Source organism: Herpailurus yagouaroundi, unplaced genomic scaffold (assembly GCF_014898765.1).
Source record: "Herpailurus yagouaroundi ecotype Mexico unplaced genomic scaffold, PumYag 29, whole genome shotgun sequence".
Lineage (NCBI taxonomy): Eukaryota > Metazoa > Chordata > Mammalia > Carnivora > Felidae > Herpailurus > Herpailurus yagouaroundi.
In genome coordinates, this window is record NW_024412377.1 from 44,060,002 (window position 1) to 44,087,963 (window position 27,962).

At 45.2% G+C, this 27,962-nt stretch overlaps 1 protein-coding gene across 2 annotated transcripts in view; it reads right to left on the reverse strand.

Moving 5' to 3' along the window:
• Positions 1-27,962, reverse strand: part of GLRA1 (glycine receptor alpha 1) — an 82,846-nt gene that overhangs the window by 20,891 nt on the left and 33,993 nt on the right. For both annotated transcript variants that reach the window (XM_040498272.1, XM_040498263.1), the window contains exons 2-4: positions 27,796-27,923; positions 21,916-21,983; positions 1,447-1,670 (exon numbers count right to left, since the gene is read on the reverse strand). In XM_040498272.1, the coding sequence (XP_040354206.1) occupies positions 1,447-1,670; positions 21,916-21,983; positions 27,796-27,923 (420 nt within the window). The remainder of the gene's footprint in view (positions 1-1,446; positions 1,671-21,915; positions 21,984-27,795; positions 27,924-27,962) is intronic.

Here is a 27,962-nt window from a genome sequence, read left to right on the forward strand (position 1 = left end):
CAAGCAGGGTAACCTCTCCTGCCCCAGCCAGTCAGGGCACTTGGTGGCTCTCATGAGCTCATCACCCTTCCATCTGGATGTGCACTGGCAGGACAGGCTCCGGGGTGAGGAAGGCCACATCGGCCTCTGGCTCTACCCAGCCATCCCCTCCTTAGTGCCTCCTTTCCCTGCTGAGGTTCTTAAGTACCCCCCTCCTACCTGGCCTGCTCTCAGGAGACACCCCGAGTCCAGTCACATCTGAGGGTTAGGATGTGTATGCAGACTCCCCTATAGTCCTGGACATTTAAAGTTCATCTGCTAACAAGAAGATTTCTGAAACAAGATTTCTTCCTCCAAAGAACTGGAGGGGGAGGAGGAGTCATTTAGGGCCAGGGTCCCTTTTAAGCTCTTTGAAATAAAAACATATTCATTCATTCATCAAATGAGTACCTATCGAATGCCCTACACTGTTCCAGGTCCTGAGCAGGCATCAGATCCATGCTAACAGATGAGAATCTAGGCTGACTGTGGGAACTTTGGCAAATGACTTAAACTTTAAGATCGTCACCTGTCTAATCTGCAAAGTGGGCATAATAAAAAAATACTTCATGGGATTGATAGGATTACAAATAATTTATGTAAACTACCCAGCTTAATAAATAAATTCTCAGTGGATGCCAGGTATGTAAGAATCTAAAATGGACATTGGTCATTTTTTCCATGGCTCGAGGGAAGAAGTTGGGAATGAGGTGGGGAGAGTTGGCAGGAGACTCTGAAAGCTTGCCCCTAAACAGCATCTGCAGGATACCTCCCAGCTGGGAAGGGGGTCCTAGCTTCCTAGACCCAGTGCAAGGTATGGAAGATAGAAAGGGTTTGGGGCAGCCCTGGCTCGTATCTGTGAGTAGCACCATCCACCTTTCGTTGGCTGTTGAAGTGGCTATGACTTTTCAGGCTTTGTGCCTTTGCTCCTGCTATTTTTTTTTTTTTTATTCTGATAAGAACATTTAATGTGAGATCCAACCTCTTAACAAATGTTTATGTATACAATGCAGCATTGTTACCTGTAGGCATAATGTTGAATGGCATCTCTCTAGAACTTCTTCATTTTGAGTAACTGAACAGCCCTGCCACTGAGCACTGCCTTTGAATACTCTTTTCCATTTTTGTTTTATTGAAATTGTGGGTGAGCTTAGGGGGCCTAACCTTAACCCCCCTCCCGCTCTTTAGGATGCTTCCTCGGTTCCCCTGGTTATAATGAACCACTCACTCCTAGGATTTCTCAAGGTATTGGATTCTCAGTCGCTGAGTGTCATTTACAGAGCTGGCTCTGTGTATTGTGCAAAGGAGCTGGGTTGCCAGGGCCTGTTCACGCCTGGTTGGTTCACTTCTTAGTATCTGCTCCCCGAAGGCAACGGGACAAGGTGTGTTCTGAGGAGGAGGGTGGGGGCGAACCTGTGTGGAACTCACCTGATGCTATAGAGGACATTTCCGTTCCGGGAGATCCTCAGCAGTTTGTTGTCTGTGGTAATCTCGTGGAAGTGGGCCCCCTTCTCGTTGGCGAAGAACAGGTCGGGTTTCCAGATGGAATCCAACATGGATGGGTCCAGGTCCAGAGAGTCATCCGGGTACTCATTGTAGGCCAGCCGGGGGTCGTTCCACTGCTGCCGCAGGAAGATGTTGACCCTATAGTCCTAGAGCCAGGAGATGAGGAGGTAGAGTCAGGGTCAGGCCCTGGGATGTCAACTCTCAGAGGACCCCTGGTGCTTTTGTTCAGCATGCCCCAAAGTCCCTTCAGGAGAGTTATGAGTGTGGTTGCGCCTAATATGGGGTGAGATGTAAAGTCTGTGCATCAGGAAAAAGTCAAGGGAGTCATTCCTAGAAATCCTCTTAAATTAAGTACATTTAGTTCTGAACTGAGTTATTTAAATGTTTTCTTTTGAAAAATTAAAAAAAAATAATAAAGTTCTAACTGGGGCACCTGGGTGGCTCAGTAGGTTATGCATCTGACTCTTGATCTCAGTTCAGGTCTTGATCTCAGGGTTGTGAGTTCAGACCCCACCCTGGGCTCCCTGCTGGGCGTGGAGCCTACTTAAAAAATAAAAACAAACAAACAAAAAATAAAGCACCGACTGATGTAATAAACACCTGTTTTCATCCTGTTGACATTTTGCCCTGTTTGCTTCATTTTTTTAGGTGAGATTAATAGTCCATCACTGATAAGGTTGAAGTCTCCCTTTTATTATCAATGCCATCAGGGTAGTAATTCCCATGCACACTGAGGTTTGAGAGTCACTGCTCTAGATGGATTGAAGGAGCAAAAGGAAAGGCTAAAAGCTGATGCCTGAGCATTCACACTATTCTGTCTAAAGAGAGCAATTGATTCCCAAGCAGCGAAGGAAGGATAGGTGAATTCAATGGTCGTAGGCTTCACATCTCTCTGTTTCAATACCAGCCTTCTGCAACCTTCTATCATATATGTTGCTTTATTTCTTTGGGGAGAATTTTCTCAAAAAAAATTTTTTTTAAATGTAAGCTCTACACCCAATGTGGGGCCTGAACTCACGACCCCGAGATCAAGAGTTGCATGCTCTTCCAACTGACCCAGCCACCCCTGGGGAGAATGCATAGATGTTGTGGAGTTATACCTTACTAGGTTCTCAACTCAGTGCTTGGTTAAGGGCTTCTCTGATGTGACTGTAGTGGAGTTATGTGGCTGAAAAAAGTCATGATCAAACCCAAGAGGGAAATGTTGGACTAAACCAAATGCAATGGATTTTTTATTGTAGGACTTCTCAGAGACCTTAATATGCTGACTATTTGTACGTATCTCCAAGAAGGGAATAGAATATGCATTATTTCCCCAATTTATTTTGGCTATAGAGCTCTTGTGTTTGTACATGATGCTTGTCTTCTATAGAACCTACGAGAAGAAGTATGGTCCTAGTCGAAACTTTCTCCCCCACCCTCCACCTTTGTTTTTTTTTTTTTTTTCTTTTTTTCCAGATGGACAAAATGAAGTCCAGAGTTAAGACCGACCTGGTATCACTCTGAAAAAGCAGGTCAGAGTTGATTCTGGAACACAAGAGTCCTGACTCCTAGGGGAGGATTTGGTCACTTGGTTCTAGAGGAGCCGAAAGAGTCCATTTAGTTTCCATTCACAGCCTGAGAAGCAGTTAGCGGGGTGGTGGGTCTCTGTGCCAGGAAAGTGGGTAATGAAGTTAAGAAATATCTTCATGAAGAAACGTTTTCAGTTTTGTTAGGGAGGCATTGTAAATCTGTGATCTATGAATATTATGTCACTGCAAGTAGAATTTGGGACATATTTGTGCTTTCCGGGAAGAAGAACATGGGTATCTATGTTGGATTCTCAAAAGGGTCTATAGTTCCTTAAAAGATTAATGACCTCAGTTCAAGTCCAACTCTGAATGCTCTCCTTCACCAATAGTCTCCACACAGGAGCACCTGCTGCTTTCCCTGAAGGTGCTGGATAAATGAGATCATGCTACATTTTCTTTTCCTAATCACTCTGGGTCTGTCATCAGCAGGGATGGACGAAAACAATCCTCCTCCCCACCCTCACCCTCACCCCTGCCAGCATCCCCCACAGCACATGCCTCATTCTGTTCTCCTTCAGAAATATCCATAGCTTCATAAAATGTTCCAAGGTATTATATAGGATTGTTCTATAATTTCATTGAGGCCTCTCCCTCCAGCCCTATAGAAAATGACATTTGGTCTCATAATCTCATGTCTTATAAGTCCCGTGGTGGAGGGAGAACTCTAGGCCAGACCTGGATGTTGATACTTTGTTTTTCCTGCTGACAGTAATGGACGGCTCCCAATCTGGCCCCATCTGATTGGGGAATTAGAACTAGCCTCTCTTTCTCTCTTGGATTTTACGTGAAGTGCGCGCGCGCATGTGTTTGCGTGCATGTGTTTGTGTGTGCAACGGGGCACTGGACAAGTCGTGTCAGAGTAAACGAGACTATGAGTGGTTGGGCAGGAAGAGCCTTCGGTCTCCAAACCCCAGCTGCACTTTTGATGTTCTTGCCAGTGATACGTCACACCTGTTGACGTGACCGGAAGGAAGAAAACAAAGTGGCATTTCTTAAAATGGTCTGTTAGGCACCAGGTGCTGTTCTAGGTACTGTCACACACACTTAATCCTCACGAAACCCCTGCATACCAGACATTCAAGTTCCTTTAGTGAGGGGAAAGAAACTGAGGCTTGTAAAGGTTATGAAACTTGCCCAAGGCCCAGACTAGTAAGTGGCAGAGCTGGGCTCTGAATGCGTCAGCCAGGCCCTTTGTTATGTCCCACAGGTGTGACTAGGCAGTTCTGTGCCAGAGATACTGCTCTGTCATCCTCACTGCCTCGGTAAATTCTGCCTGCTCAGCTTAGGTGCTGTCTCCTGCAGGAGTCTCAATGCCTCCAGACTTCCACGATCTCTTCCTTTTCTGATCTCTTTGGCAAGACAGAATCACCAGGAACATTTAATTTAGCACTGGGTGCACCTTATCTTCTCAACTTGATCGGCAGCAAGTTGAGAGGATGAATCTGACCTTATATTTCTCCTGCACCATCCCACCTACCCACGCAGTTAGTGCACCTACGAGCTACCCAATACCCAGAAGGAGGAGGAAGCAAAGCCAGAAAAAGTTAGAGTTAGGAAGAGCTTTCCTCATTTTACAGTGGAGAGACTGAGACCCGGAGAGGGAAGGCATTTTTCTAAGGTCACGTAGCGGTTCAGTAAAGGACCTATTGGCTTCTCTAGGCCTCAGTGTTAACACGAGTTAGGATAGGGGAGCCTCTCTCCCTCTCTCTCTGCCCCTCCCCCCACTTGCACTGTCAATGTCTCTCTAAAAAAAAAACAGTTGGGATAGATGGTCTCTAAGAACCCTTCCAAATCGAACAGATAATTGTTACTAGTTTTATTTTATTTTATTTTATTTTATTTTATTTTATTTTATTTTTATTTTTCCATTTAACTGAGCCTCTATTAAGGACCAGGCACAGTTCTAGGCACTGGAGAATCTACCAAGAACAAGAAAGACAGACATATTCTTGCAGTCCCAGAGCCTAAGTGTAATGTTTACACCACACGGAGACAAGGGCTACGATGGGGATGAAATACAGGGTGCCATGGAGATGTAGAAGACAGGCCCTCCAGCCAGATTTAGGGCAGGAGGCTAAATCTGGTCAGGGAAGGCTCCAGAAGAAGCGATATTTAAGGTGAGGCCAAATAAGATTGAGCCAGAGGGGAAAAGCACTTTGGGCAGTAGGAGCCGCATACTGGGAGGTCTTGAGGCAAAGGAAGGATGTGGCACTTTAGGGGTGCCTGGGTGGCTCCGTCGGTTAAGCGTCCAACTTTGGCTCAGGTCATGATCTCGCGGTTTGTGAGTTTGAGCCCTGCGTCAGGCTCTGTGCTAACAAATCAGAGCCTGGAGCCTGCTTTGGATTCTGTGTCTCCCTCTCTCTCTGCCCCTCCCTCACTCATGGTCTGTCTCTGTCTCAAAAATAAGTAAACATTAAAAAAAAAAAAAAAAGGAAGGGCATGGTCCTTTGGAAAAAACAGCAAGTAGATGTGTTAAGGGGAAGGTGCTTGTAGGGCCTTACAAACTCTCCGGAGGGATTTGGACTTCATCCCGAGAGTCATGCGGAGCCTTTGAAAAATTTTAAGTAGGGGAGGGCATTATGACATTTTCATGTTATTACTGATATTTAAAAAGATATGTTAGTTTTTCTTATAAGAGAAGTAAATGCATGTTGATCGCAAAAAAGATAAAGGTACATCACTTAAAAGTAAGAAAAGAAAACAAGAGCGGTGGGGCCTCATTAGGAAATGACCAGTGCAAAGGGAAAGTGGAAGACCTGGAGAATGTATCTGGTGTCCACAAGCAGCATGACTCCTCCCAGCAGCCCCCTGCTCCTCCCTTCAGAGGCTGCTACCCAAACAAGCTGTTGCCATCGATTTTTTCCTCCTTAGTTGGTAAACAGCAGTGGGAAATGCAGTTCAGAAGAGATCAATGTAATTGGTGTAATAGGCTGAAAGCTAGATGCTGTTTTGCTTACTTAGCCCTGTAATCACACTGGTTAGCGTTCGACATGCTCGGGGTCTCCGTTCAGGGTCAGGGGCCAGAGGAGCAACACTTGAATTCTCCACCCTAGAGCCTCAGGTTCCACCTCCGGTTGTTGGCTTCCAGGTCTCGAGCTCTCAAGGCTGGCCCATCTAGGTCTGGGGTGGGAGGGATTTCCTGAGCTCTCGCTCTGTAGTCTCTAGGATCAATTCACCCATCCTGCCTCCGAGAGTCGCTGATGGTCTGTTTTCTGGTAATGGGGCAGCTACCTTGCTTATAAGACCAAGGTAGAGCATTTATTCCTTCATTCACTCATTCTACCACTCAACAAACATCTATTGAGGGCTTCCTGTGTGCCACTGCAGTGGGATCTGCCCCCCACTGCCATCCCCTCTGTGTCTAACTTCACGCTCCAATTTTTCCCACTAAACTCTCCTAAACTCAGCACTGTGGTCAATTAGGAAGCATGAAGTGTCTTAATAGGAAGGGGCCTGGATGAATGTGGTGGTGAGAAGGGAATGTGGTAGACAGGATGTGCTCCCGTTGCAATCAGAGCCAAGAGATAGTGTCCAAGGCATGGACAAAGGCCAGATTCTCATACCTTCCTAGGTCTCCGAATCCAGCTCTCAAAGGGGTGTCTTCTGTCTAAACTCAATTCTACTCTATAAATATTTGTTAGGCTTAGAGGAAGAACAGTGAGGGTGGAGGCATAAGGTCTTGGTTTCTACCCTCAGAGAGTTCAAATTATCTGGCGGGTGATGCAAGATATGGACACAAAAACTACCACACAACACTGGCAGTGACAAAGGTCAAAGAGGTTCTAAAAAATTGCTATTAGATATTGCTCTCAAGTCTTTGAGATGACTTCCAGCCAGCTTGGGTGAATCAGGAAAAGCTTTCAGAGGGAAGGTGACTTTGGAAATAGCCCCTTTCAGTCTGTTCCAGCCCCCTGATGTTAGCACCTCCAGGTCTGGTGTTGTTCTGAGATGGGAACAATATCTAGTTTCAGCTGGAAAGGAGGCCACTGATGTGTGAGGAAGAAGTCCAGGGGTGGGGAGTCAGGCTTAGAGCAGGACAGGGCTTGAGGACTAGGGTGTGGCCTCAGTGAATTTAGATTAGGGTATATATATATAGTTGCAGGTCAAAGGAATCTCGTGTAGAAGGAATAGCAGAGGTGTGTAGGTAGGGGCATTCAAACCATTCAGCTTAGCTTAACCACTAGCCATATAAGTAATAAAAGGTCCCCTTTACTGAGGACCTACTATGTTCCAGGTGTTGTGCCAAGCATGCCATGCATTTCGGCTCTTTTTATCTTTTTTTTTTTTTAATGTTTATTTAGGGTCACCTGGGAGGCTCAGTCGGTTAAGCATCCAACTTTGGCTCACGTCATGATCTCATGGTTCATGAGTTTGAACCCTGCGTCGGGCTCTGTGGTGACAGCTCGGAGCCTGGGGCCTGCCTCAGATTCTGTGTCTTCCTCTCTCTCCGCCCCTCCCCTGCTCACACTCTTTCTCTCTTAAAAATAAACATGAAAAATTTAAAAAATAATATTTATGTATTTTTTGAGAGAGAGAGAGAACATGTGATCAGGAGAGGGGCGGAGGGAGAATCTCAAACAGGATCTGTGCTGTTAGTGTAGAGCCCAATATGGGGCCCCATCCCATGAACTGTGAGATCATGACCTGAGCCAAAATCAAGAGTTGGATGCTTAGCCATCTAAGCCACCCAGATACCCCTCAGCTCGTTTTATCTTTAAAACAACCCTATAGCATACATATAGCCAACCTAAGTTATAGGTGAAGGAGAGGCAGAGAGGTTAAGTAATTTGTTCAAATTTACACAGTAATCAGGAGGATTGGAATCTGAGTAGAGGGTGCTTAGCCTTGCTATATGAGCTGCCTCTTCCTCTCCCACCCCAGGAGGGAGCTGCCCTCCCCAGCCCTCTGAAAAGCACCGTGGAACCAGAGTCATAGACGAGGTCTGCAAATGTGAGATGAGTCAGCCCCAGCTCTTCACAGTAAGGACCTGGCTCATTGGCACATGTAGAGTTTACCAAATCCCGACTGAGTGCCAGGAACTGTGCTAAGAGCTTTAGTGAGCCCTCTCATCAAATTCTCACAGTGACACCGTTTTATAGATAAACTGAGGCCGGGGGCTATCTCGTGCTTCATCTACAGTTAGTGACAGGGCTGAAGCTTGAATCCATGACTGGCTGACTCCAAAGTCTGCTTTTAAGTAGTATGCTGCACTGGCTTCTTTTATTGATGATGCGTGATTTGGGGTTGCTGCTTTTTAGTTTTCAGGGCACCCTTATGTTAATTTTGTTCTGTGAAGTTTGGCATGAAGAGAAGATTCTTCTCCACCTTGGACAGATGTGGCATCTAAAGCCCTAAAATCTTGAGTTCTCACCACTAGTTACTGGTAGATCCAGGATTGATAATACTGATATGTAGGCTTGAGACTTGACCACGTGTAAGGAATGATGCCAAGAACATGATGTACGTTATTTTATCTTCATGGTAATCTTGTGATGTAGGTTCTATTATCATTCCCATGTTATGGTTAGTTACATCAAGGCACACAGAGGTTAAAGTATTGTTCCTACATCACACAGCTAGCAAGTGCTAAAGTTGACATTTGGACCTAAGATGTTCATGCCAAGCAATTAACTCCTAGACTACACTGCCCAGGATCTCCTAGAATTGCCCCAAGTGACAATTTCATGACACTTTAATGCCACCTGATACTATCTCTGGCTGTGGTTATGCAGCTGTGGGTTTGTAGATACCCATAATTATCAGGACGTATTAAAAGGGGCAAGAAACAAAAAACTTCTGCCCCAGGTCCCGCAGTCCACCAGTGCTCCTACTTCATTGCTGATCTGACCCTTGAATTTGACCCATTGTCTGTGCCACACTCAAGTCCAGTGCTGGCAGAATCCCCAAATCCTGTCCCGTTGTCTTCTTGGTTCCAGATGCCTGCTCTGTGCCTCGAACCTCTCCCAAGTCACCACCCTGCTTGGTGCATTCTGATTTGGATCTCACACAATCAGAGATACATTTGTTGTAAAGAACTGTAGGTGGGTTGGACCAGTGGAACTGAGCATCTTTGTTTATCTTTAGGGGATCACTAAAACACAGCATGAGTTTAATAATTACATAAAAATGCTAATAGCAGCTGCTTTTATTGGGATTCTGGCATTTGCTAGAACATTATATGCATTGTATCTCTAAGCCTTTCATCAACCTAGCACACTGGGTATTATACTCATTTTACAGGGAAGGAGACTGAAATTCAGAAATTATTTGATAATAATTCTATTATTCAGTAGAGGTCAAGTGTCTTGCCCAAACTCCCATAGCTAGTAGGTGCTAGAGCATGGACATGAACCCAGGACTATCTGGCTCTCAATTTCACATTATTTTGACAATTACATGTGGCCTCTTTATTTCCTTTTTTTTTTAAAACCAAGTTCCTACATGGGTAGGTGAAAGAAATATGGTAGATATAGTATACTGGGACCCCACTAAGCCCATGTGACTGGTTGGCTCATACATGCCTTTATAGTCAATTATCAGGTGGAGAACTTTGGTTTGGGATATTAAACAGTGAGGTGGATTCATAACTGGTTGTCAAGGAGTGCAAATTGAAGGGCGGATGTTACCCTGGAAAAAGGCAAGAGGACAGTGTTGTCAGTACAGGGCACAGTAGTGAGACATGCCATTAGCCCATTTGGAAAAATGGAAAACCGGTTGCTCTGTGTGGGTTAAACTACAGCAGAGAAGAATATGCAGTAGAAGAGCTTGGCAAGGCCCAGAATCAATCACAAAGTCCCACATGTAATCCCAATGATTTAGAACAGGCCTGTGCTTGTAATTTAATAACTGGAACCCTAATTTACTGTATCGTGTCTCATTTAGAGAACTATTTGATAAACATATGGGAGACATTCACTCAGTAGTATGAGAAAAGAGTATTTGAGGAACAAGAATTTGGCAATTGGTAATCTAGCATCATCGGGATGGGGGAACATCAACATTTTCATTCCTGGAAAGAGGGTTTCTGAATGGTAAGGCAGGGATGGTTTCTTAGACCTCTCTCTGGCATGGACAAAATTTCCCTCAGGACTGTCGGTCTTCTTCCTTCTTTTTTGTCCAGTTCCACGTATGTCAAATGCAACTTTTGATTGGCTTCCCTGGTATTCAGAGAATAGCAAGGGAGTGCTTTCACGGAGGACAAGAGCATTCTTATTATTCAAATGGAGAGCCCCACTGTAAATTAAATAACTTGGCAGTCTTATTTACCCACTTTAGTCTTTTCTGGGTTTGACTGTCATGAGTCAGCCTTCCTGAATCTGATCTGATGGAGAGCCAACTCTGAGCTGTCATAAATTCACGATTGCGATGCCTCCCTCAGTGGGGTGCTGGGAGAGAAGCATTCAGCAGAGGATACCAAAGCTGCCTGAAGCCCCATTTCCTGCCTGTAACAGACTCTAATGGCATTTCTGAGTGTTCTATCCTTGGCCTTCTTTAAGTATTCAGTTTACCAAGGCTTTGTGGAGTGTTGAGCCGTATCTAATTGGATGACATTTAATAGACTTTCTCTTGGATCCCCCAAACCCAAGAGTATAAAAAACGACCAAGCATTAGCTGTGTAGAAAGACTGAAAGTGTAATGGAAAAAAGCAATAACAGAAAAGATTTCATCCCAAATAGCAACAAACCACACAAAATATCTAGGAATAAACCTAACAAGAAATGTGTGACTTGTAGACAATAAAAAAAAAAAAAAAAAGCAAAAAACCACCACCACCACCACCACCACCACCACCAACAGCAACAATTCTAAAACTTTACTGAAAAGGCACAAAGGAATACCTAGATAAACAGAGGGATGTACCGTGTTTACATAATATTGTAAAGATGTCAATTCTTACCAAATTAATCTATAAACTCAATGCAATCTCAATAAAAACTTGAGGCCATTTTTATCAGCCTCAACCAGTGGATTATAAAGTTTATATGGAAGAGAAAATGGACTGGAAACATTAGGAAAACCTATAGAAGAAGAACAAAAGAGAACTTTTCTAGCAGAGGTAGAAATAAAATGTTAAGCCTTAGTAATTAAAATAGTGTGGTATTGGTGCAGAAATAGACAAAAGGAGCAATGGAATAATAAACTGAGACTAGAAACAGACCTAGGCATAATGATAGAAAAATTACTATCTAATCAGAGAAATATAGAGTTAAACCACCACCAAATACTATGCAGAAAACTAAACCCTAACTGTATTAAGGAGGTATATGTAAAAAAAGAAATCTAGACTATTATTGAAAATGCCCAGCGTGCAAAAAAAAAAAAAATATGCAAAGATACTCAAATTCACTAGGAATCTGGAATGAAAATTAAAACTGACAATGAGGTACCATTTAAAAAATCCCGTTTGGTAAAATGAAAAGGCTTGATAATATTGTGGGTTGGCAAGGATAAAGGGAAATGAACACTGTTATGGGGACAGTAAATTGGAAGCTGTTTTGTAAGTGAGCTGGACAATAATGTCTGTTGAAATAACAAGAAAGGTGCATGTCCTTTGATAAAGGCATTCCACTTCTGGAATATATCCTGAGGAAACACACAGAGTTGTAGACACGACTATCCTTTGGGGTGTTGTTTGTATTAGTGAAAGGCTACATAAACGCAAAGGATCCATCAGGAAAAGAGTGGATCGATACCATGAAATGATGGCATGGGATTGTTTAGGCAGGCCATAAAGCTTGGACACAGATTAAAATTATTTGTCATATCTTTTTTAAAATATTTATTTTTGAGAAAGAGAGCGCAAGCAGGGGAGGAGCAGAGCAGGGTGGGGGATGGACAGATGATCCCAAACAGGCTCCGTGCTCACAGCAGTGAGCCCAGTTTAGGGCTACAACTCACAAAGTATGAGATCATGACCAGAGCCGAAACTGGACGCTAAACTGACTGAGCCACACAGGTGCCCTATTTGTCGTATCTTGAATATAAGCCACTTATATTCCACGTTGGTGGTGTGCAGAGTTAAGAATGAGTTAGACCCATATGTAGTGATGGGAGAGATCCCAAGGGTTGGTGGAAATGGCAAGAGCACAGTCCTATTTAAATGAAGGTTGCGTCGATGTGCATATATGTATGTGTGGTTGGGGAAGGTAGTAGGACGTACACTAACTTGCTCGTCTGTAGTGGCTAACACAGGCTAGGACAGTGGGACTCAGGGGCATTCCTGTTTTCTTCCTCTGTCTTTTCTTTTTTATTGGACTTACTACAAAAGCTTGTTTTCATCTGTTACTCATGTACGTAAAAAGATGTTCCAGTGTTTTCTTGTCTGTAGCATAGTGTGAGTGAACACTGTGACATGATTACTTAAACTGAAATGTCTCTTTTTTTTAGAGAGAGAGAGAGGATGTGAGTGGGGGAGGGACAGAGGGAGAGAAAGAGAGAGCGAGAGAGAGAGAATCTTAAGCAGGTTCCATGCTCAGTGTGGAGTCCAATGCAGGGCTTGACCCCCCAACCTGAGATCATGACCTGAGCCGAAATCAAGAGTTGGACGCTCAGCTGACTGAGTCACCCATCACCCCCAAACTGAAACGTCTTTGAAGTGGCATGCATAGAAATGATTTTAGGGTTCTGAGGAGGTTGCCTGAGGCCGCCTTGGGAAGGCACGGATTGAGGGAAAAACCAAAGGAGTAAGATTCCTGGCCTCTGCTCCACTTCATCCAGAACAGGCCTTTGTGTAAAAAAAAAAAATCAGTTTGTCAAAGTGCCACATAAGATTTAGCCTAAAATGAACTGTGGTGGTAGGGCTGCTATTAAAAACAATGCTTTGAAGCCTACTAACCCAGAACTGGGATAATGATGGCTCCACTTTGGTCTGCTCTGAGCAGTCCTGGGGGGCCGGGGTTCATTTCTTGACCTTTCATTTCAAGATGGAAGGCAATGGCACTGGATGTACTCTGAGAGAGCACCATGGATGGTAAAGGGACTGGGCACCATGGGGAATGGTTGAAGAAGCCAGGTGTGGGCAAGGGGCAAGAGGACTGACCTCAGTTATTTGAAGGGCTGTCAGGTGAATAGATTGATTCTCTGTGGCCCTAGAATCATAATGAAAGCCATGGGTAAATGGAGATTTCAGAGTTGTCCAAAGGTGGGATTGGCTGTTTTGGGAGACAGGGAGCTCCCTGTCTCTAGAGGTATCCAAGCAGAAACTACTTGGCCACAGTGTTTGTGGCTGAGATTCTTACAACAGACGGCGGTTCAACCAGAGAACCTCCAAGGTTAATTCTTCCCACTAATATTGATTGGGCTCCTATGGTTCAGGCAGTGTGTTGGGCACTGGAAATATGGAGATGATTGAGAGAGATAAGCCCCCCAACACAAGAGCAAACAAGACAATAAACAAACAGTGAATTTTCACATCTGAGACATCGCTTCAAGGATACTGGAACCCAGTGATGTGATAGTGACTGGAGAGGGGAACGTTTTTAGATAGGGAGTCAGGGAAGAGCCCTCTGAAGAGCTATCTGAGCTGAGACCTGCAGGGTGAGATGGAGCCATTCACACAGAGATCTCTGGGGACAGAGGGAGCAGAACAGAGTAAGAGAAGCTGCTGTGGGGTTTGAAGCAGGAGGATACTGTGATCTGATTTAGGGCTTAAAAAAATTCCTCTAGCCACAGTGGGAAGCAGTGTAGGGTGTGAGGAAGGGAGGCATGGGGGCAAGTTAGGAGGTAGTTTTAGCCAAGTAGGAAAGAGACGATGCCAAGTTTAACTGGAGTTGACAGCAGCAGAGTTGGAGAAAAGTATATGGATTTAGTTTTATCTTCTATGATTCAAAGCATGTACTTCATTCAATCAGTTGGCCCCAGAAGTAGGTTGGCCTTGTGAAATACTGCTGCCCAAACAATGGAGTCACATTTAGGGTTGGGCTAAAGGGCATTTCATCTCCTTAAGTGGTAGCTGTTTTCATGTGTCTTGAGGCCTCATTTGCAAATATCCGAAGGGATGGATGGCCAAGGTATTGTTGTGATAAAAGTTCTGATAGAATCACACAAATCCTACTGATTAACCAGACCACAGTGCAGGAGACCCATGGCCCATCGTCTCCTTGGCTCCACCACCTTTCCTCCTGCCCAGTGCTGAGCAGGTGAACGTGGCCAAGATCAGGGCTCCAGAAGTCAGGCAGCCCGGGGATAGTAACTAGCAAGGGTATTTATTGGTTGGAAAAGCTTGGGTGAATTAAGCCCCTCTGAGCTTTAGTTTCCTCATCTATGAAATGGGATGGTTGGATTACATGAACTAATCCCCATAAGTTGCCAACCACAGATGCCTGGTTTTCAGTAAAGCAGTCAATACGTGAGAGTCACTGCCACCTCACCTCTTCATTGGAAGAACTGTCTTCCTACTGTCTTTGTTCCACTTTGTCTTCTGCTTTCTTCATGCCCCTGATATCACATTCCCGAATTTCACACACCCTCCCCTTCCCCATCCACCATCGCCAAACCCATCGGATGCTGTTGTCTTTTCTTACTTGACTTGCCCCCTCTTTTAGCACTGCTGGATACATGAGTTTTTTTAACCTCTCCCCCCACCTCCCAACCTTTGGGTCATTCCATGACATCATTCTCTGCTGGAAGGTGTTAACAGAGAGAGTACCATGATAAGATTTCCTCTTTAGAAAAACTGCTCAGAATCACACAGTGGCATTTTCACAGCACCCCGCACATAAGACGTATGAGTAAGTGAGGGCTAATATTGCTATCGGTGGTCATTATTAGCTATGTCCCATAGCATCCTGTGCAAACCTCTGTGATCTCACTCATCACACTGTGTTGTTACCTTTGGTTTTGTTGTTCACTGTCTCCATAGAGAAAGCAGAGACCTATGGGGTCAGGGGCAGGGGGTGGGGATTATACTTTTCTTCAGGCAGGGCCACATGACTTCCTTTGGATAGTGAGATATGAGCGGAAGTGGTCTGTGTCACTTCTGGGAGGAAAGCATCGACTTGCCGGTGTTCAAGCCTTCGGTGCCTTTTTCCCTTGCGTGGCAAATGTGAAATCACACATTGATGTGGAAATGCAATGCTCGGCCACCACAGGGAGGGCAGTGGTCTTAGAGAGTCCCCCACATCTGCTTTATACTGATTTATACTTAAGTATGCGCTCATATATTCACAAATATCCATAGCAGACTTTAGATGAGTGATAAATCAATCTTTGTTGTTTGAAGACATTGAGATTTGGGGGATTGTTTGTTGTTGCAGGAAAGCCTAGCCTAATATGAGTAAAACAGAACTCTATTCCTAGAGCTTAATGCCATATTCAGCATGTATAGGATGTGGTTAATAACGGAGGTGGAAAGAATAAATGAATAAAATAGGGAACAGAAGAAATAAACCTAAGAAGGTGTTTCCTTAGGCTTATGTATTGGAGTCCTTGGTTGATTGGTTCAATAGTTAACTCCTTTAGGGGTGCCTGGGTGGCTCAGTCGGTTAGATGTCTGACTCTTGGTTTCAGCTCAGGTCATGATCGCACGGTTTGTGGGATCGAGCCCCGCGACTGGCTCTGCACTGACAGCTTTGAGCCTGCTTGGGATTCCCTCCCTTCCTCTTTCTCTGCCCTTCACCTGCTTTCTCTCTCTCTCTCTCTCTCTCTCTCAAAATAAATAAGTAAATTTAAAAAAATAATTAATAATCCTTTGTATTTCTGTAGCATTCATAGAAGGCTTTCATACCTATTACTCATGTGTTCCTACACACCATTCTTAAAGCCGGATACCTAGAGGGGACTGAGTCTGAGTGGCATTAAATGGTGGCAGAGCTAGAACTCAACTCCTGGTCTCTTGATTTCTGGTTCAGGACTCTGTCCATTGCTCCTTAATATCTACAAAGGAGGCCAAACTTGTAGACTAGAGTTGGATAGACTTTCACCAGTCACTGGGGGTCATGGACACAGTGTGCCTGTCTCTACGCCAGGCCAGCCCAAGACTTGGCAAGAGAGCTTGGAGCACATGTCCTAATAATGGAAACACTGGGATTCGTGCCCAGACGGTGTCAATACACATACACATACACATACACATACACATACACATACACACACACACACACACGCATACACTCCTCTCTCTCTCACGTTTGTTTGCATATATTCTACATGAATTCCAGCTATCCATGTGTCCCCACATATACACACTCACACGTGTACCTGCGCATGTATGTGTGTGGACATACTCACATACCGATACACATTTAAGTTGTCTTTCACTTATTCACATGTAATTGTACATACACATATTCATGTGTGCATACATACACACATAAATGTGCTCACTCAGATGCTGATTTGTGCTTAAATATGTGCTCATATATTCACAGATATCCATATATAATTGCATAACTGAAGATAATATACCTCATGTGTGTTCACTCTTAAGTACTTTTACATGTATGTGTGCACACAGATATGTGCACATCCACACTTATTTACATGTACATTTATCACCACAGAAACAGACTTATGTTCGTATCTGTGCTTGGTCATACACATTTCTCTTTGATGGTCCCTGTTTCATTTTCTGTAAGCTAGCATACACATTTACACATGCCTCTTTGTACATCTGCACAAATGCACAATCACAATATACACATGTGTGTAAATACTACACGGACACATAGATGCTGCAGTATAGGGACTTACATGTGTCCAGACAAGCTGGATGGATCCCTCTGGGTTCTAGTTCCAGATCTTTCTCTCATGGCTTGTCAAAGGGGCTGTTTAGTTCAGGACCCCTCTCCCTCTTCTCTCTTTCCCATTCCTGTTCCAATCTCTACCTTCGTTTTCTGTGTAGACTCAATGAAACTGCCTGGAAAGGTCAGATGAAGGGCTGGCAGCTTCAGCCCTCCCCTCGTCGGGAATGGATAGAGACCCCTGTTGCTTTCCTGGCTGCCTCTCTCTGCTCTCAGGTCTGCTAGCTCCAGTGAATAAAGCCAGGCCCTGGGAGGCAGACAGTCGGGCCTGGGGACTCCAGCTGTTTATAGAGCTGCTATGCACTCCCGCTGCTCTTGGAGAACAAACACAGGCTGCAAAGTTTCTGGCACGGGGACTATGCTCATATTGCCATGGGCCCAGGAAGCACAGTCAGCTCTGTGTGCTTTTGGTGAGGCAGAGCACTGGGCTGGAAGTCTGGGGGCTTGGGCCTGTCTATCCAGCGAAGTTCCTTTTCATCTCTGATTTCCTTATGATGAAAGGAAACAAGCAAGGGCTGGGTAATTCCAAACATCCAGGGATTAAATATTTATATTTGGCTCAGGAGAAGACAGCCTTTGGGGTGAGACAGATCTCAGTTCAAATTCCACCTCTGCCACTGATCTGCTGTGTGACTTCATGCAAGTGACTTAATGTTTCTGAGCCTTGGCTTACTTATCTGTAAAATGGGGATCACAGAGGCTTTTGTGAGGTCTGAATGAGATGATATTGGCAAAAGTGCTCTGCACACTGCCTGGCACATAGTAGCATTTAGACATGGTTGTTGCTCTTGTTATTGTGTTAATATGGGTCCAGTCTTGCTCTGCAAACACATTTTGAGTGACAAGGAGAGAGGTTTGAATGGGAAAGTGGTCCAAAGGGTTTGGTTGGTGGGAGCTACATTAGAAAGAAGCTGCGAGGGAGGGGAGGCCTTGGCTACTGCAAACAGCATTAGACCTGGGTTTCTGTCCCACGTGCTCCATGCTGTGTGACCTTGCTCAAGTGATGTCCTCACTCTAGCCATCAGATCCCCTCTCTGTAAAATGAAGGCCTGTCTTAGACAATTTCTTAAGGTTTTTTTCTAGTTCTGAGGTATTATGTTTTGTTTTTCCTAATTCATCTGCAAAGTAAATTAAACACATACAGATAATTAAGGACCCAGTGGGGGGAAAAAAATCACAGTATTGTGGAATGTACAAGCTGAAAATGGTAACACCTCTTTTGGATTAACTTTAATTACTAAGGAGTAAACTCTGTCCCTTGTGGAACACTCCCAAGGAGGCACATCATTGCCAGTTTCTCATTCTTTGTCTAGAGATTATGTATCTCCACCCCAGGGGACCATGGCCCCCTGGGCCTCCCTTGTTGGTTATCTCGATTTTCATTATTGACTGTTCCCTCCTGAGGCATACTGAGCCTGGCACCATAAGAGGCTGGATTTCTTTATTTTATTTTATTTTATTTTATTTTATTTTATTTTATTTTATTTTACCATTTTTTTAAATATGAAATTTCTTGTCAAATTGGTTTCTATGCAACCACCTAAGTGTTGTCAAACATAGAAATCCCACCTCTTTTAATTTGGCACTTTCAACAATAGCCGACTTAAAAGAGGTTGGATTTCGATGTTTGACGACACTTAGGTGGTTGCATAAGCGTGCTGTGTGGGTCTGTGGTCCCTCCATTTCCTATGTCTTGGCCCTTTGATGTTGTGGTGGTTTGATGCACAACAGACACCTTCTCTGGCTTTCGAGAACTGGATCTTAATCCCTGCCTGGGAGCTCACTGGTTCTGTGATGTGATGCCTCCAAATCTGTTTCCTCAGCTGCAAATTGGGGGACATAGTGTCCACCGTGTCTACGGTATAGAGAGTGGTTGCAGGACCGAGGTTTTAGTGAAGGAATCTGACAAGAGAGAGTGAGTGTGAAATGTGTTGAAAATTACGAGGAGTGTTTAAGAGTAATGGCAGACAGGGGCGCCTGGGTGGCGCAGTCGGTTAAGCGTCCGACTTCAGCCAGGTCACGATCTCACGGTCCGTGAGTTCGAGCCCCGCGTCGGGCTCTGGGCTGATGGCTCAGAGCCTGGAGCCTGTTTCCGATTCTGTGTCTCCCTCTCTCTCTGCCCCTCCCCCGTTCATGCTCTGTCTCTCTCTGTCCCAAAAATAAATAAACGTTGAAAAAAAAAAAAATTAAAAAAAAAAAAGAGTAATGGCAGACATTCATTGTGTGTACTTTGTGTCAAGCACTGTGCTTAGCATTATCTATGCTTTGTCTCTTAGTCCTCATTACACATCGCAAGGCGGATGGTACCCCACTCTACAGATGGGAAGGCTGACTCAGGCTACTCTGCCCGAGGTCACAGAGCTGAACCTCAGGTTTGGTCTGGCCATGGAGGGCTGTGTCCTAATTGTTACACTGTCTCTGTGGAGAGCAAATTGCAGCAGGAGTGAAGTCTGGAAAGGTGGACAGGAGACATGGGGGAAGGGGAAACTGAGGCTCAAGATCGTATAGCTAATCAGTGATAGATTTGGGGTCTCCATTATCATCACCATCACCATCAGCATTATCATGGGAAACATGAAAACCACTTACAAAAACTCTTTACTGTGCTAAACACTCTCTTGCACATAATTTCCACCCATGATGTCTCAAGGAAGTCAGTATGTTAGTCACCACTGGGATTTTACAGACGGGGAAACTGAAGCTTAAAGACATGAAACAAATCAGCTCCTTACATATAGTGAGTGAGCCTGGGTCTTTGTGGCACCAGAGTCTGGCTTTTAACCACCACACAAAATAAAGGCAGACTGCTCTTCCATTAGGAATCTGTGTCAAGATCTGTGGCCATCATATAGAAACAAGTTGGGGTGGGGGTAGAGAGCAGACATGTATACCTGTCCTCAAATAACCAAGTTCTTTACATAGCTAGGTGGCCCCTGACTTGATCTGATAACTATTTACTATTCCAGAAGAAGAGCAGAAGTGTCAATACTCACCACACAAAGACTGAATAATGCAAGTGTCAATGAGCTTCTGATTTGGGAGGGACAAGAAGAAAAGCAGGGGGGCTCCTTAGGCGCTCTTAAGACACCCATTCAAAGTGTAGGAAAACCTGGCTTTTCGACCTGGATACCCAGTGAAAAGAAGCTGGATTTGTTCCTAGTCAACAGGTGGGATCATCTCCATTTGGAGGTAAGACGCCTATTAATTTTAAGGAGTTTGATCATTCATCCTTTGGATGTGGGCAGGGTCTCCGTGATCCTATGAAGACAGGCCTCTTTACAAAAGGACAGATTTTGGACCATTTGCCCCATGATCTATAGAGCTCAGTGATTTTTGCCAGTCTGGGACTGAAAGATTAGATCTAATCTCTCTAAATGTTTAGGACTGAATCACCGTGTCAATCAACCGACAATATATTTGAGTTGGTTTATTTATTTTGAAAAGTTATTGAGTACCCGTTATTAAATCACTGTGCCAGCTGCTGAGGTTACCACAGGAAACGAGACAAGCTTCCAGCCCAGAATAACTTGCGTTACAGGGAGAACAGGGACGAATAAGCAGACTCTTAATGGTGGTACGCATGAGTGGTGAGGGCTAGTATGGGGACTGTCAAACGTGTCACGAGAATGGGTGGGAAGAACTCACTGTAGCCTTGGGTCAAGCACACATGTGAACTTGCACATGTACACCCGTGTTAAGAATGTGAGGTCTGCCTCTGCAGGTAATTCAAGTATAGACTTAAAGGAGAATAGCAGTCAGCAAGGGAAGGGGGCTTAATGCTGAAGCCGGGGGGAGCCACAGGGGAGGTGCGGAAGCAGGGCAGTGGTGTGGTCAAATCTGTGGTCTTAGAAGGACCAGTGTGTGAGAAAGAAGGATGGGCGTGTGGCAGGATGAGAGTTAAAACTCTTTTGCAGTAATGTGAGCAAGCCCCATGGAAGCCTGAATGAGACTAGGGGGACGGGGATGTCCAGAAATGGGTGGCTGAGAGGATTTCCTGGCAGTAACATCTGTCTATAGGACTTGGTGATTGGCTGGCTGCTCTTAGTCTGCTCCTAAAGAGAGGACTCTTCAGGTTGCTTTAATTCTTTTCTCATGAGTTAGATCACTCCTTTCAAAACAAGTACAATTGATTTTTTTCCCCAAGGATTGAGAAAAAATTTTTTAAACCATCACTGCATTTATTTATTATCACAAATGTAATGTTTGCTCCTTGCAGAAATTCAGAAAGTAGGGAAATACTGAAAGAAGAAAATTGAAAATCATCCATAAATCTGCAATCCAGGGATAATTGCTCTTAACATTTTTGTACTTCCCCTCTAGTCTTTTTTCCCAGTATAGCTGGTTTATTTCATTTTGTTTTATTTTATTTTTGTTTATTTATTTAGTTTGAGAGAGAGAGAGAGAGAGAGCACACACATGTGCTAGAGTGTGCACAAGGAGGAGGGGCAGAGAGAGAGGGGGAGAGAGAGAATCCCAAGCCGGGATTCCCTCCGCAGCTGTCAATGTGGAGCCCGATGTGGGGCTCGAACCTATGAACAGTGAGATTATGAACTTAGCAGAAATCAAGAGCTGGACACTTAACACCACTGAACCACCCAGGCACCCCCATTATAGTTGACTTATTCTAAACTTGTTACCATGTGAATTTTGAAAGACACACAAAAACAGAGAGAGGAGTAGAATCAACCCAGTATACCCACTGCAGCTTCTATAAGCTGTCTTCTGCTATTGTACAGTTGAGCTGTAAACTTATAAGCAGCTCTTTATATTTTCTTTTCATCTAAAACTTCAGCCTGTTGCTATAATGTTCCTGTGATCCTGGGTGTTTGCCATGTTCTAGCCTTGCCAGCTCTTTAACCATTTTCAGATGCATGTCTTCACCCAAAACATTGAATAGGACAGTAAAAATGTCCAAGTCTGATATACACTAGAGATCTGAAAAAAAACAAAAAACCAAAGAAACCCCAAACCCCACCAGATTCCCCGCCTCCTCGGGGAAGCGCAATGCAGAGGGTGCCATATTTCTGGAAGAGATACACCCCCCCAGCGGGAAATAGCAGCCTGTATTCTGACTCACTCACCATGGTTGTCTCAGCAATGGAGCCGAAGCTGTTGATGAAAATGTTGCAGCTCACATTCACCGGGGGACCTGCCAATCAAGAGAGATTGCTGCTTAGCTCCATGGTCAGGAAGAAACCCACAGGATAGGACCCATTGTTGGGACACTGACTCCAGGGATGGATCCCTCTTGGTGGTGGAGACCCTTGCTTGCCCTCCACCCCACCCCTGAGCAGCTGGGACTCCCAGCTACATTGCTATGCCAGATTCCCTGGTCCCCAAGTGAGCACCAGGTACAGAACACCAGAGGCTGAGCTGAGATGTACTTTCATTAACACAGGATGATTCATCATCCTGCCATATGGTTGAAATCCCTTCCCCAAACCCCATCGGCTGTCTTCTAATTTGTGGCTGAAATGCATTTACGGCTACAACATTTGGAGGCCATCTTGGGAATCGCCAGGAACAGCAAGTTCCTCGCCTTGAACTTATGAACCAAGAATGATTGCCTGAAAGGGCGTTGATGGGAATTACCAGCTGAGGAATCCGGAGGGAACCTCCAGGGAAGTCCATAAGTCTTTGTTAAATACTTGCTAGGCAAGCTTTTGAATTCTACTGAAAAGGATAGGACACAAATGGCGAGATATTTGCTCTTTGGGATCTCATTGTTAGGGGACCTCTGTCCAGTTGAAGCCCAGTCTCTTCATTTTATAGTATTAGTTGTAGCAGTTACCATTTACTGAGCATTACAGGGTTCGCTGCTGTGTTAAGAGTGTTACTGATATTGTCTCATTACATCCTCTTGACAACTCCATAAGAAGACATGTTTATTACCTCCATTTTGCGATGAGGAAACAGAGGCTTAGAGAGGTTATTTGTTCATGACCACACAGCTAGTAAATGGTGGAGCCAGGGTTTGAGTCCAGATTTATCTAATTCCAAAGCTGGTGGCTCGCTATACTTGGAGGAAAGAGGTTCAAGGAAAGGAAGGGGCATGCTGAAGTTTACAGAGTGGCAGAATCCAGGATTTTAAGCGCTGGGCTTCCACATGAGCTGACAAGGGGACCAGTATAAAATAACCAGAGAGGAATGTGAGACTACGGGTTAAGATTGCCATAAGCAATAGGGGTCTAGGTATGAGAGAGGTGCTGGGGAGCAAGTCATTAGGAAAGACTTCAGGAAGGTGATAAACCTTGAGCTGACCTTGAAAATGGTAATACTTGGATGAGAACTCATAATCCTTCACGTGAAGATTGCAATGTGCAATCTGTGAATTTTTTTCAGGTCTGCTTTCTTTTTGATCCCCATGAGGTCCTGTGGGAGCCGGAAAAAATTTATCGTCCCTGCTGTGGAGCAGAGAGTTTTAATAAACTTCCTTGGGTTTATTTAGCCAGCAAGTGGTGGAGCCAGGGGTCAAATCCAAGCTTTCTGATTGTGGAAAGAAGGAAGCAGACAATCCTTGTGTCCTCTGTTACCCCCTCCCTTCTGTCCCTCTTTAAAAAGTAGACCAAACATTTTGCCCAAACTCAGCCAAAGTTTCCTTCTTTTCAGAAATCTCGGTGTGTAGGAAGGGACTCAGTCTTTGGTGGGAATCCAGGTTTTCCCTCCAAGGGAGTGCCAGTCTCCCTGGGTTTTCGATAAAGCTCCAATACGCACTGGCTACTTTATTTAGGCATGCCTTTTCCTGTTTCTGGGTAACAATTTCCTCATCAGTCTGGGACAGTAGCTCTTGACCTGGGTAGACACTCTGAGCTCCTTTGGTTTGGAATTCCTTTAAGGAAGCTCTCCATTTGAATTACAAGGTTACAGGATTTCAGGCCTGGAAGGTTTCTTAAAGGTCACCTAATCAATTCCTTCCCAGCCTGCTGTCTGCAGTAGAATCACCTGGGGAACTGGTTAAACTGCACATTCCTCAGCCCGACCCCAGACCCAGTGAACCCAAATCCCTGGAGATTAGCCCAGACACTCTTGTTTAACAAGCTAACTTGGGTGATTCCCATGTACAGCCAAGGTTAGGAACCATTGCTATGGTGGCACCAGCTACCCATTCAAGGCTGAGCACTTGAACACTTCCAGTACTGGGGAACTCATTTTGTCTTGAGCAGCCCTTTCCATAGTTGGGTACTTCTGTCTGCTAAAAAATTTCCCTTATGCTGAGAGGAAGCCTGCCTCCTTGTCACTACCACTTCAACGAAGGCCCATTAATTTTTTTTTTTTTTTTTTTTTTGGGCCTCATTTAGACTCAGACTGGGCTTTTCTTTTCATTCAGTCTCATACCATTAAGATGCCCCCAAAAGTTACTGCCCATGCCTTAAAATGACACACCCAGCGCCCCCACCCAGGCCCTGCAAGTGTGTGGTGCTGTGACTCCCATACAAATTAGATCCTGATTTATGTGTGTGAGAGGGTACCAGCCGAAGGGACCCCATGGGGGAGGTGCGGTTCATTGATATAAATCTGAAATTAAATTATCCTTGAGAAAATTACAATCTGGCTGCCTTTGGCAGCAGGATAATGTATATATTTCATTAAATATTAAAGTTTAATTTTGCTTTTGTGTATGTGTTTGTATTAGGCTGTGCCCCTGATCCTGGGAGCCATTATCCTACACAGAGTCTTAGAGAAGATACAGAACATCAGAGCTGGAAGGGCCTAGGTCCTACTGGATCATTTTACAGATGCAGAAACAGAGGCCCAGACATGTCAAGTGATTTTCTCCGGGTCACGCTATCGGGGCGGTAGGGGGAGGACTGGACTCCGATATTAGTGCTCTGTACTTCCATATAACGCTTTGCATTGCCACGGTGTTGTGCAGACTCAGCCTGCTGTTCCCAGCCAGCCCTGCCTTCAGGAGATTCAGGAGCAGGCAAAATTTCTGGTGCTTGAAGGAAACTGCTGAGTGATTAATCACTCTGTGCAGTTTTCAAACAATGCAGGCCTCTTCCTCTTGTGTTAGGGTCACAGGGGCCTTATCTACATGGCCTTTTCAGGAGCTCTGCGGTTTGTATGGGGCTGTGGGGAATCTTCTTTGTGCCTGAGTGGGAGTGTGAAGGGACCATGGGGCTCGGGGGCAGGGGACACTTCATGCCAATGTTTCAGCTCTCACCACAAGGGAGAGCAGAGAAACCTTGCCTCCTAGTTCTTGGGAAGGGGAGGTGGGGAGAGGGGTGTTCTCTCTCCTCCCCCAACTTGGAGGAGACTGAAGGGGGGAGAGACACTGCAGGTTTGGAAAAAGTCTAAGACATTTTCTAGTCCTGTAGATTTGGGGCCCAGATATTCAAAGTAAGGTTCTCAGACTGGGGAGCAGAAGGGCCCTGCTTGATTCAATAATTTTTTTTTTAATATAATCTATTGTCAAATTGGTTTCCATACAACACCCAGTGCTCATCCCAACAGGTGCCCTCCTCAACGCCCATCACCCACTTTCCCCTCCCCCCCATCACCCCTCAGTTTGTTCTCAGCTGATTCAATAGTTTTATAGTCTGGGTGAAATTTTACTCCTTAAAAATGTCCATTGATTGGGGCGCCTGGGTGGCTCAGTCGGTTAAGTGGCCGACTTCGGCTCAGGTCATGATCTCGTGGCCCGTGAGTTCGAGCCTGGCGTCGGGCTCTGTGCTGACAGCTCAGAGCCTGGAGCCTGTTTCAGGTTCTGTGTCTCCCTCTCTCTGACCCTCCCCCGTTCATGCTCTGTCTCTCTCTGTCTCAAAAATAAAAAAACGTTAAAAAAAATAAAAAAAAATATCCATTGATAGGCAAATAAGTAAATAAATGAGTGAATACACAAATAAATTGCTAGCATTAGACAAAGAATTGAGTAAACGTAGCTGAATTGAAGTCTTGACAGCATCCCTTGGGATGCTCTAAGCCTTAGCATATATTTTGTTTCATTCATTCATTTTTGAAAGGTTTATCGAGGGCCATCTACGTGCCACTTACAGTGCTATGCATAGAGGAAAGCTAACACCTGTACTCTGGATGCATACACGTCCAACATACGCTTTCCTCCTTAGGAGAGCTAGCCCAGGGCACTCAGGATGGAGTTCCAAGAGAGCCCACCAGGGGGCATGCTGGGCTGGAATTCCCGAAAACCACCAGCGGCGACGGAGGCAACCTGGTGGTCAGGTCTGTAATGTATTCGGTTTGGCCAATGGTGTTCCTAAAAGATGTGATTTAGCTGCCAACTTGGACGATTTGACAGCAAACTCCAGCCTCAAGTCTTCTCTTGGAAGGCCCGCTGCCCAGGGCCTACATTCCTACCTGGCAGCTACTGTTAGGACCTGAGAAATGGCTACTCTTAGGTGAACTTGTGCTTACTGGTTTTCTTTCCTTCTCCCCATCCTGCTTTACTCATGTGCCATACCTGATTCCCCTGGGCGTTTGAAATCGTGACCCTGGTGAAGGGCTTGGGCCCAGACCCTGTGGCCACGACCTTGGTCCTGACTTACCTGTCCCTGAGGGAGGCAAGGTCATGCTAAATGATGCTGGAAGGTATGGCCTCAGAGAAGGTGCCAGGGGAGCCTCACGGTAAACAGGAGTGGGAGGTGGGCCCCAAACAACCAACCCCACTTGCAGAGCACTGTGAGAAGGGTACTTGGAGAATGGCGAGTGAAGTGAGCAAATATTAGGAAGCTGTTATCAGCTGTCACATCCCTTGTTTGGTCTTGCACTTGAGCCAAAAGGAACAGTGCGGAAGGGCATTTGGAATCAAGAATTGATTAGGAGGCTGGCAGTTGGTCCTCGAAATAAGATTTCAGCAGGGGTACCGGGAAGAAGGCAGGCGTGCACAAGGAGCCCCTTAAGGACCACACCTGCGGAACTCTGTTCAGTAGTTTGAGATGGCCACAACTTCCCAGGGCATCCATGGACAAAGGGAGCTGGTTTCCTCTTGTAACAGACGTTAAGATCTCAGAGGACTCGGAGAGTTAAAAGAAGCTTTCCAGATCAGTTTGGTGAGGATTTGTAAATTGCACCCCCCCCCCCCCCCCAGTGTATCTGGCTTGCAAACATGTTTTGCTTGAATTCACATGTTTTAGGAATCAGGACATTTTGCATAAATCTTGATTTCTGGCTCTTCTTAGACTACTGGATGATCTGGCAACATGGGGCCCTCCCTCATTCCTGCAGGTAATTATGGGCTGGGGCTGGGGCTGGGGAGAGGCCGCCCGCTTCAGAGAGGCCTGCACCTCTATTTCTCCAGAATCGCTACAACTCCCTTTGGCCTTCCTCTTGGCTCACCTCACTCATTTAAGTAACCTGCCCAGTCCCTGTGGCCATTTGAAATCATGACTCTGAGTTAGGCTAGAACGTCTCAAAATTATATAGCAATCCCTGGGAACTTTCAGCAGATGCATTTTAGCTGGAAGTTTCTTCTCTGAAACAAATACAACTAGAGCTGCCTGTGGGGGGAGCAAGGGTGGGCTTGCTCGCTATGCCCTCTGCTCCTTTTTGGGGCACATTGTGGGAAAAGCCTGAGGGCTCCATGGAACGTAGTTTATAAAAACCACAGATCCAGCCAACTCTATCACCGCAGAGATGAGGAAACTGAGGCCCAGGGACAGGAAGAGGCTTATCCAAGTTCAGAGTGTAAAGTCTGTGCCTGAAACAAAACGTGAACCCATTTCTCCGCGTTTGTCAATTGTCCATCATAACCAGAGGGAGCAAACAGGTTTTCACGCACATACTGACTCCTGGAAACCAGGGTACTGTCGAGCTGGATTCTCTGCAGCTTTGTTTCGGTCCTGGTGGGGAGAAGACAGAACTGACTAACGATGTCTGCCTCTGGGAGAGGAAAGAGTCGTGGGATTCATACCATGTGTTTACCGTCTGCTTATAATACCATGCTGCTTGCTTCTGTAATCTAGGAAAGCAGACCCCTGAGGATCTGGACGGAAAGTTTTCTCTACCTTTGAAGTTGGGCCTGATCCTGGCATCGTATCCAGAGGTTCTCCCCATGAGCTTATCCAGGAAATCCGAGGGTGACATAGGCTTGGGCGCGGAGCGGGCAGCGTCAGCCTCCTTCGAAGCAGCAAGGCTAAGAAGGGACAGAGAAAAGCAGCGGGTTAATGATGGC